The sequence below is a fragment of the Oncorhynchus gorbuscha genome, linkage group LG19 (genome assembly GCF_021184085.1).
Source record: "Oncorhynchus gorbuscha isolate QuinsamMale2020 ecotype Even-year linkage group LG19, OgorEven_v1.0, whole genome shotgun sequence".
In the NCBI taxonomy this organism is placed as follows: Eukaryota; Metazoa; Chordata; class Actinopteri; order Salmoniformes; family Salmonidae; genus Oncorhynchus; species Oncorhynchus gorbuscha.
This window is the reverse complement of record NC_060191.1, coordinates 10,735,431-10,745,036: the sequence shown is the minus strand read 5'-3', so window position 1 is coordinate 10,745,036 and position 9,606 is coordinate 10,735,431. Positions and strand designations below refer to the sequence as shown.

At 48.6% G+C, this 9,606-nt stretch overlaps 1 protein-coding gene across 1 annotated transcript; it reads right to left on the bottom strand.

The window, feature by feature from the left end:
* Positions 1 to 1,361: 1,361 nt before the first annotated feature.
* On the bottom strand, positions 1,362 to 8,794 carry LOC124006398 (uncharacterized protein K02A2.6-like). The gene is made up of 2 exons (XM_046316390.1): positions 6,745 to 8,794; positions 1,362 to 2,074 (listed from the first exon to the last, which is right to left on the bottom strand). Coding segments are annotated over exons 1-2 (1,074 nt in total). The 5' UTR covers positions 7,817 to 8,794; the 3' UTR covers positions 1,362 to 2,072.
* Positions 8,795 to 9,606: the final 812 nt, after the last annotated feature.

The window sequence follows — 9,606 nt, the reverse complement described above, 5'->3', positions numbered from 1 at the left end:
CCAAAGTAATACAATTCCAATTGCATGAACAACAAAGTTGAACTTCACCAGATTCCCAAGTTATTTTTCCCTTCTAGCCGTGAAGATCAAAAAAAACTTCAGGCTTCCATCATAAGTATTAATTTGAAAAGATTAAAATATGAATTAAAGGGGGCAGTTTGGAAAAAACAAATCCAGTCCCAATCATCCTCTGGAATAAGGGACATTTTGGGGTAATAATTACATAACCAATGTTCTCTAGTAATACTAGTCCTGTGCCAACAGGGCTAAGTCTAAAATTAATTGAAGAGAGTGCAAACACACTTAATTAGTTATATAATCAATAGCCTAACTGTTACATCTCTACAGAGCTAAGGGCTAAGCCTAAAATTGAGGAGGGCGCAAACACACTTAATTAGTTATATAATCAATAGCCTAACTGTTACATCTCTACAGAAAGACAGTTCCGGCTTCTGTTGGCTGTTTCAGTGTTTAATAGCCTACTGACTCTGTGAGCGCCAAGCCTCATGCAACAGCAAAATTATTTAATCAAACAGGGTGCTTAAGCATTAGACAAGCTCAAAGCATATGTAGTCGGTTTCTTCAAACACATAGGGCGTGTTTAAATACATTTAAACATTGCGACCAATTGATTGGTCGAAAGAACAGTTCTCAGTCGGCCAAGATTTTTTTCTGGCGGTGACAGCCCTAAAACATCAAACAAATAGCCTCCCGGGTGGCGCAGTGGTTAAGGGCGCTGTACTGCAGTGCCAGCTGCGCCACCAGAGACTCTAGGTTCGCGCCCAGACTCTGTAGTAAACAGCTGCGACCGGGAGGTCCGTGGGGCGATGCACAATTGGCCTAGCGTCGTCTGGGTTAGGGAGTGTTAGGGTTTCCGGTAGGGAAATCCTTGTCTCATCGCGCACCAGCGACTCCTGTGGCGGGCCGGGCGCAGTGTGCGCTAACCAAGGTTGCCAGGTGCACAGTGTTTCCTCCGACACATTGGTGCGGCTGGCTTCCGGGTTGGAGGGTGCTGTGTTAAGAAGCAGTGCGGCTTGGTTGGGTTGTGTATTGGAGGACACATGACTTTCAACCTTCGTCTCGCCCGAGCCTGTATGGGAGTTGTAGCGATGAAACAAGATAGTAGCTACTAAACAATTGGATACCATGAAAAAGGGGTAAAAAAAGAAATGTATTTATAAAGCCATTTTTACATCAGTCAAAGAGCTATACAGAAACCCAACCTAAAACATGCATGGTGGCTAGGAAAAATTCCCTAGAATGCAGGAACCTAGGAAGAAACCGAGAGGAATCAGGCTCTGAGGGGTGGCCAGTCGTCTTCTGGCTGTGCCGGGTGGAGATTATAACAGTACATGGCCAAGATGTTCAAACGATCATAGATGACCAGCAGGGTCAAATAATAATAATCACAGTGGTTGTAGAGAGTAACAGGTCAGCACCTCAGGAGTAAATGTAGGTTGGCTTTTATAGCCAAGCATTCAGAGTTAGAGTCAGCAGGTGTTGTAGAGAGAGAGAGATAGTCAAAAACAGCAGGTTCGGGACAAGGTCGCACGTCCGTTGATGTCACGACTTCCGCAGAAGTCGGTCCCTCTCCTTGTTCGGGAGGTGTTTGGCGGTCGACGTCACCGACCTTCTAGCCATCACTGATCAATTTTTCATTTTCCATTGTTTTTGTCTTGTTTTCCTTCACACCTGGTTTCAATCCCATCAATTACATGTTGTGTATTTAACCCTCTGTTTCCCCTCATGTCCTTGTCGGAGATGGTATTTTATTGTATGTTATGTGCAAGTCATGTTTCGATGTGCGACGGGTTTTGTACCCACTTGCATTATTTTTTGGTATATTTTTGTTTTTGGAGTTTTATGAGCACTTATTAAACGACTCCGTTAATACCAAGTTCGTTTTCCTGCCCGTGACTTCCCTGCCACGACACGCACCCATTACAGGTGAACAGGTCAGGGTTCCATAGCCACAGGCAGAACAGTTGAAGCTGGAGCAGCAGCACAACCAGGTGGATTGGGGACAGCATAGAGTCTTCAGGCCAGGTAGTCCTGAGGCATCGTCCCAGGTCCTCTGGGAGGGGAGGGAGAGAGAGAGAATTAGAGGGAGCATACTTAAAGTCACACAGGACACCGGATAAGACAGGAGAAAAATACTCCAGATATAACAGACTGGCCCTAGCCCCCCAACACAAACTATTGCAGCATAAATACTGGAGGCTGAGATATGAGGGTTCAGGAGACACTGTGGCCCACCCGACGATACCCCGGACGATTCGACCCAGTATCAACGCAATAGTAGCCTTGGTGTGTAGGTCTCCAGTGGTGGCAGGGTGGGCACATTCATTGTAAGGCAGGAATATCTCTGTGTTGATGGTAAATGGTGATGGATACCCCAGCACAGGAGCTGTGATACCAACTGGAGCATGTGGAGGACTCCATTTGTTATGCAGGTGAATGAGGACCCAAAAGCGACTTGGCGAAAACAGAGTCTTTAATCCAGTAAAGTAAATATACAATCATAAAGCACAATTCCACTCGTAATGACGAGAACAGACTGGAGACTCGATCATGAACTGCAGGTTGCCTCGGGAAGGCACTTGAACGTAGCAGACTCAGACACCTGCTCACCACGCAGCATCTGAGGGAAACACGACACGACAGGGCGATACACAGACACAGCACGGTGAACAATAGACAAGGATCCGACAGGGCAGAAACGGAAAACAAGGGGAGAAATAGGGACTCTAATCAGGGGAAAAGATAGGGAACAGGTGTGGGAAGACTAAATGATTGATTAGGGGAATAGGAACAGCTGGGAGCAGGAACGGAGCGATAGAGAGGAGAGAGAGGGAGGAAGAGAGAAAGAGGGGAACGAACCTAAAAAAGACCAGCAGGGGAAAACGAACAGAGGGAAAAGCAAAATGACAAAACAAAATAAGACAAAACATGACAGTACCCCCCCACTCACCGAGCGCCTCCTGGCGCTCTCGAGGAGGAACACTGGCGGCAACGGAGGAAATCATAGATCACAAACGGTCCAGCACGTCCCGAGAAAGAACCCAACTCCTCTCCTCAGGACCGTAACGAAAAACGAAAAAAGGGAAACTAGGGTACTACTCTAAAAAAAAAAAATGAGACACGGGTAGAGAACTGAAAGCTTTAGAGCAAACAGGACCAAACAGGCCAGGAGAGTAACAACTAGGGACAGACTGAGACACAGCAAGGGCAGGAACAAGAACAGGAGAGATGCGATGGCAGGGAACAGACTGAGACCCAGCAAGACCAGGAGCAGAAGCAGAAAAAAAATTACCAGACTTCTTCTGCGCGCAGTCCGAACACGCAGCCACGAAACGGCGCGTGTCACGCTCCTGAGTAGGCCACCAAAACCGCTGGCGAATAGAAGCAAGCGTACCCCGAACGCCGGGATGGCCAGCTAATTTGGCAGAGTGAGCCCACCGAAGAACAGCCAGACGAGTAGAAACAGGAACGAAAAGAAGGTTACTAGGGCAAGCGCGCGGCGACGCAGTGTGCGTGAGTGCTTGCTTAACCTGTCTCTCAATTCCCCAGACAGTCAACCCGACAACACGCCCAACAGGAAGGATCCCCTCGGGATCGGTAGAAGCCACAGAAGAACTAAAGAGACGGGATAAAGCATGAGGCTTGGTGTTCTTAGTACCCGGGCAATAAGAAATAACGAATTCGAAACGAGCGAAAAACAACGCCCAACGAGCATGACGCGCATTCAGTCGTTTGGCAGAACGGATGTACTCAAGGTTCTTTTGGTCAGTCCAAACGACAAAAAGGAACGGTCGCCCCCTCCAACCACTGTCGCCATTTGCCTAGGGCTAAACGGATGGCGAGCAGTTCGCGGTTAGCCACATCATAGTTACGTTCCGACGGTGACAGGCGATGAGAAAAATACGCACAAGGGTGGACCCCATCGTCAGTATCGGAGCGCTGGGACAGAATGGCTCCCACGCCCACCCCGACGCGTCAACCTCAACAATAAACGGTTTAGTGACGTCAGGTGCAACAAGGATAGGAGCGGATGCAAAACGCTTCTTGAAGAGATCAGGACAACAATCATACGACCGGTGAGGAGGAAGGGAGTTGGTTCTGGACCGACTGAAGACCGTGCGCAGACCAGTATATTCCTCCGGCACTCCTGTCAAATCACCAGGTTCCTCCTGAGAAGAGGGGACAGAACAAACAGGAGAAATAGCAGACATTAAACACTTCACATGACAAGAAACGTTCCAGGAAAGGATAGAATTACTAGACCAATCAAAAGAAGGATTATGACACACTAGCCAGGGATGACCCAAAACAACAGGAGTAAAAGGTGAACAAAAAATCAAAAAAGAAATGGTCTCACTATGGTTACCAGATACAGTGAGGGTTAAAAGTAGTGTTTCACATAATATACTGGGGAGAGGACTACCATCCAAGGCGAACATGACCGTGGGCTCCCCTAACTGTCTGAGAGGAATGTCATGTTCCTGAGCCCAGGCTTCGTCCATAAAACAGCCCTCCGCCCCAGAGTCTATTAATGCACTGCAGGAAGCTGCCGATCCGGTCCAGCGTAGATGGACCGGTAAAGTAGTACAGGTACTTGACGGAGAGGACCGTTTAGTAGCGCTTATCAGTCGCCCTCCGCTTACTGATGAGCTCTGGCCTTTAACTGGACATGAAATGACAAAATGACCAGCGGAACCGCAATAGAGACAGAGGCGGTTGGTGATTCTCCGTTCCCTCTCCTTAGTCGAAATGCGAATACCCCCCAGCTGCATGGGCTCAACACCTGAGTCAGTGGGGAAAGATGGTAGTGTCCGAGAGAGGGGAGACACAGTTAACGCGAGCTCTCTTCTATGAGCTCGGTGACGAAGATCTACCCGTCGTTCAATGCGAATAGCGAGTTCAATCAAAGAATCCACGCTGGATGGAACCTCCCGAGAGAGAATCTCATCCTTAACCTTAGCGTGGAGTCCCTCCAGAAAACGAGCGAGCAACGCCTGCTCGTTCCAGTTACTGGAGGCAGCAAGAGTGCGAAACTCTATAGAGTAATCCGTTATGGATCGATTACCTTGACATAGGGAAGACAGGGACCAGGAAGCTTCTTTCCCAAAAACTGAACGATCAAAAACTCTTATCATCTCCTCTTTAAAGTTCAGATAATTGTTAGTACACTCAGCGCTTGCCTCCCAGATAGCTGTGCCCCACTGCCGAGCCCGACCAGTAAGAAGTGATATGACGTAGGCAATCCGAGCTCTCTCTCTTGAGTATGTGTTGGGTTGGAGAGAGAACACTATATCACACTGGGTGAGAAAGGAGCGGCACTCAGTGGGCTGCCCAGAATAACATGGTGGGTTATTAACCCTAGGTTCCGGAGGCTCGGAAGACCCGGAAGTAGCTGGTGGCACGAGACGAAGACTCTGATACTGTCCTGAGAGGTCGGAGACCTGAGCGGCCAGGGTCTCAACGGCATGCCGAGCAGCAGACAATTCCTGCTCGTGTCTGCCGAGCATCGCTCCCTGGAACTCGAGAGTAGAGTAGAGAGAATCCATAGTCGCTGGGTCCATTCTTGGTCGGATCCTTCTGTTATGCAGGTGAATGAGGACCCAAAAGCGACTTGGCGAAAACAGAATCTTTAATCCAGTAAAGTAAATATACAATCATAAAGCACAATTCCACTCGTAATGACGAGAACAGACTGGAGACTCGATCATGAACTGCAGGTTGCCTCGGGAAGGCACTTGAACGTAGCAGACTCAGACACCTGCTCACCACGCAGCATCTGAGGGAAACACGACACGACAGGGCGATACACAGACACAGCACGGTGAACAATAGACAAGGATCCGACAGGGCAGAAACGGAAAACAAGGGGAGAAATAGGGACTCTAATCAGGGGAAAAGATAGGGAACAGGTGTGGGAAGACTAAATGATTGATTAGGGGAATAGGAACAGCTGGGAGCAGGAACGGAGCGATAGAGAGGAGAGAGAGGGAGGAAGAGAGAAAGAGGGGAACGAACCTAAAAAGACCAGCAGGGGGAAAACGAACAGAGGGAAAAGCAAAATGACAAGACAAAATAAGACAAAACATGACACCATTTGTGAAAGTAAATGTCAATTAGGCCATTGATTCCATTATATGATGTCACCGTTAAAAGATTAGCTCAACAATCCACGATTGAGTTTTGTTTAACTAGCCCTTGCCATTAAATTATAGGTGAAATCATTGACCAACAATCCACGCAAGAGATGATTTGGCCATGAATGTGGCAAAAGGGGAGAATGACAGTTTAGTGAAGATATTTCAATTAGCATTTGTTGGCAGTGGCTAGTTTTAAAACCTGAAGATTGATGTCACTACCTGCTTTAAATGTAAGAAAATGTTTAAACGAGTGAAATTACTTGAGCCATCCCTTTAAGGTTATAAAACATATAATTACTACATAACTCAACACACCTCAGGCACCCCTTGCACATTGTTTAGTGGTAAAACACAAGAGTTGCAGTAATGAACATTTACCAACAGATGGCATCACTGTGCCATCGTACACCCATAACATCTTCCATTTAAAATAGGACAGGAGGTGTCAATTCACTAACAAAACAAACCTAGTAACAATTTCCAACATGAACAGTTTAGTATTTAATTTTTTTTTCAGGTAACAAAAACACATTTTGATATTCTCTTCACTTTTATCTCTGTCAACAATCCCTGATGGGAAACCTACAGATTAAGTATTTTTGGTGGCTGGGACAGACGCCCGCAGCGTGAAAAGACAGGGGGCTTGTCTGCGAGGACTGCGGGTTTCCGTCACCTGAATGTCTAAGGGGAGAATTGATGGGCGAGGGAGCGGCCGACCTGTGATCCCCTGGCTCTTCGCCCAGTGCCTCAGCCCCCATGTGACTTGCTGGGGTTCTGTCTTTTGTCATGCGACCCCTTTGGCCATCAGGGTCCTGAGTAGGTGCTGGCTCAGCAATCTGAAGGTCAACCCTGTTACGACGGTACAGTGATCCATTCACTTCGACCAAGTAGGAGCGTGGTGCCACTTTCTGTACACAGGATCTTAGTCTCCAGAGGCCTGTCTGGTCCCCTGGTAGTGGCTCCATTCGCACCGTTTCACCCACCCTGAGCTCAGGTAAGTCTTTTGCTGATTTGTCATAGATGAACTTGGAGACCTGTCTTCTGTGACGTAGCTTCACCAGCACGTCTGTCACCACACATGGCTCTAGGAGAATGCTGGCTACTGGCAGAGCTGCTTTTAAGCGCCGTGCCATGAGGCGCTGTGCCGGGCTGCTGTCCATGCCTTTTGTCGGGGTATTGCGCCACTGCAGGATTGCTTTCCAGACATCTTTGCTCTCTCGCAGAGCCTTTTTGCAGAGGGTCCTTGCGATTTTTACTGCGGACTCCGCCTTCCCATTAGCTTTTGGGTGTCGTGGTGATGAAGTGATGTGCTCGAATTCCCATCCTGCAGCAAATTTTCGGAACTCAACTCCGGAGAATTGGGGTCCATTGTCTGAAATGACCCTATCTGGCTGGCCATAGCGGGCAAACTGAGCCTTGCAGCATTTGATCGTTGTCTCTGCTGAGAGGTCAGGGAGGAGGTCAATCTCCCAAAAGTCTGAGTAATGATCGACTACCAGCAGAAAGTCTTTGCCACTGTGCTGGAAGAGATCTAGACTTACTATCTGCCAGGGGCGCATCGGTAGCTCGTGGGACATCATTGTCTCTCTCTGTTGCTCAATGGCATATTCATTGCAGATTGTGCATTTACTGACATAGTCTTTGATTTCACTCTGCATTCCTGGTCAATACAGTGTGTCACGTGCTTGTCTGTAACAGGCCTCACCTCCTATGTGACTTGAGTGCACACGTGCCAACATCTCAGGGCGCAGAGACTGGGGAATAACGACTCTCTGACTCTTGAATATTACTCCGTTTTGAACACTGAGCTCCTCTTTGACTGGCCAATATTCTCTGACGGCTAAAGCAGTTTCTTCCCTGCAGTCGGGCCAGACCATCAGAATCACAGACCTCAATGCCTGGAGTTTCCCGTCCCTGTCTGTGTGCTGTCTGATTTGTATAAGGCGCTGGTCCATAACATTAAGGTAGTCAGCCTCGTTGATGTGTTCAACATCCACTTGCTCTGTTTGTAAGCTGCACACTGCGTGTTGTTCATGCATGGAGCGTGTGTGAGTGCCTGATGCAGTAGCCCTGCTGAGCGTGTCACTCACATACATCTCTGGCCCTGGCTTATACACCACCTTGAGGTTGTAGTTTTGTAGGGCCAGTAGCATGCTCTGCAGTCGTTTTGGGGCATTCAGGAGAGGCTTGCTGAATATAGCAATAAGGGGCTTGTGATCTGTCTCTGCGGTAATATTGTCGCGCCCGTACAGGTAGTGGTGTAAGTGTTGGCATGCAAACACAATGCTGAGGCACTCCTTCTCTATCTGGGCATAGTTCTGCTCTGTTGGGGTGAGTGCCCTAGAGGTGAATGCCACAGGCTGGCCCTCCTGCATGAGGCAACAGCCAAGTCCATACTGGCTTGAGTCACTCTGAATTGTGACAGGTTTTGACACATTGTAGTATCGCAGTACAGGTGTCTGGGTGACTAGTTGTTTTATTTCCCTCACCGCTGTGTCATGTTTTGGGAGCCAATGCCAGATGGTGTCCTTGTCCATGAGCCTCCTCAGTGGCTCACACACTTCAGAGAGCCGTGGTAGGAATTTGGCCAGGTAGGTGACGAATCCGACGAAGCGCTGCACTCCCTTCACGTCAGATGGGTGGGGCATTTCCAAGACAGCCTTCACTTTTTCAGGATCCGCCTTCAATCCTGTGGAGGACAAGATGTGCCCATGAAAGCGGACCTCTGGCACTTTAAACTGAAGCTTTTTTATGCTTCGCCTTATCTTGACCTGTCTGCATTTGACCATCAGGGCCAGCAGCTTGGCATCATGGTCACATTCTGCCTCCTCATCACTGTCCCCACAGCCCACTACGAGGATTTCATCTTCTATGGGTTCCACGCCACTGAGTCCCATCAACAGCTCATGCTGTTTCCGCTGATACACCTCTGGAGCCATGGAGACACAAAACGGAAGCTTCAACCACCTCTTCCGGCCCCAGGGTGTCCAAAAGGTGGTCATGTAGCTGCTGGGCTCGTCGAGCTTGCACTGCAGGAAGGCATCTCTGGCATCCACGAGCGTGAAGACTCTGGCCTTTGGGAGCTTGTAAAGAACATCCTCCAACATGGGCATAATGTAATGTGAACATCGAAGAGCCCGGTTGAGGTGTTTAGGATCAATGCATATCCGTAGCTTGTCTGGTTTCTTGACGATAACCATATTACTTATCCAGTCCGTAGGCTCAGTGACGGATATGATGTGGCCATCTGCTTCGTATTTGTCAAGCTGAGCCTTCGTAGCTGCTTTCATGGCCACTGGTACATTGCAGGGTGCACACTGGACAGGCTGGATTGCTGCATCCAACTCAAAGTGGACTTCCCCAGGAACTGACTCGACCGGTGCATTGAAGATATCATGGTACTTGCTTAGGAGTGTCTCCTTGCTCAGGGGCCCAGCCTGGACTTTGT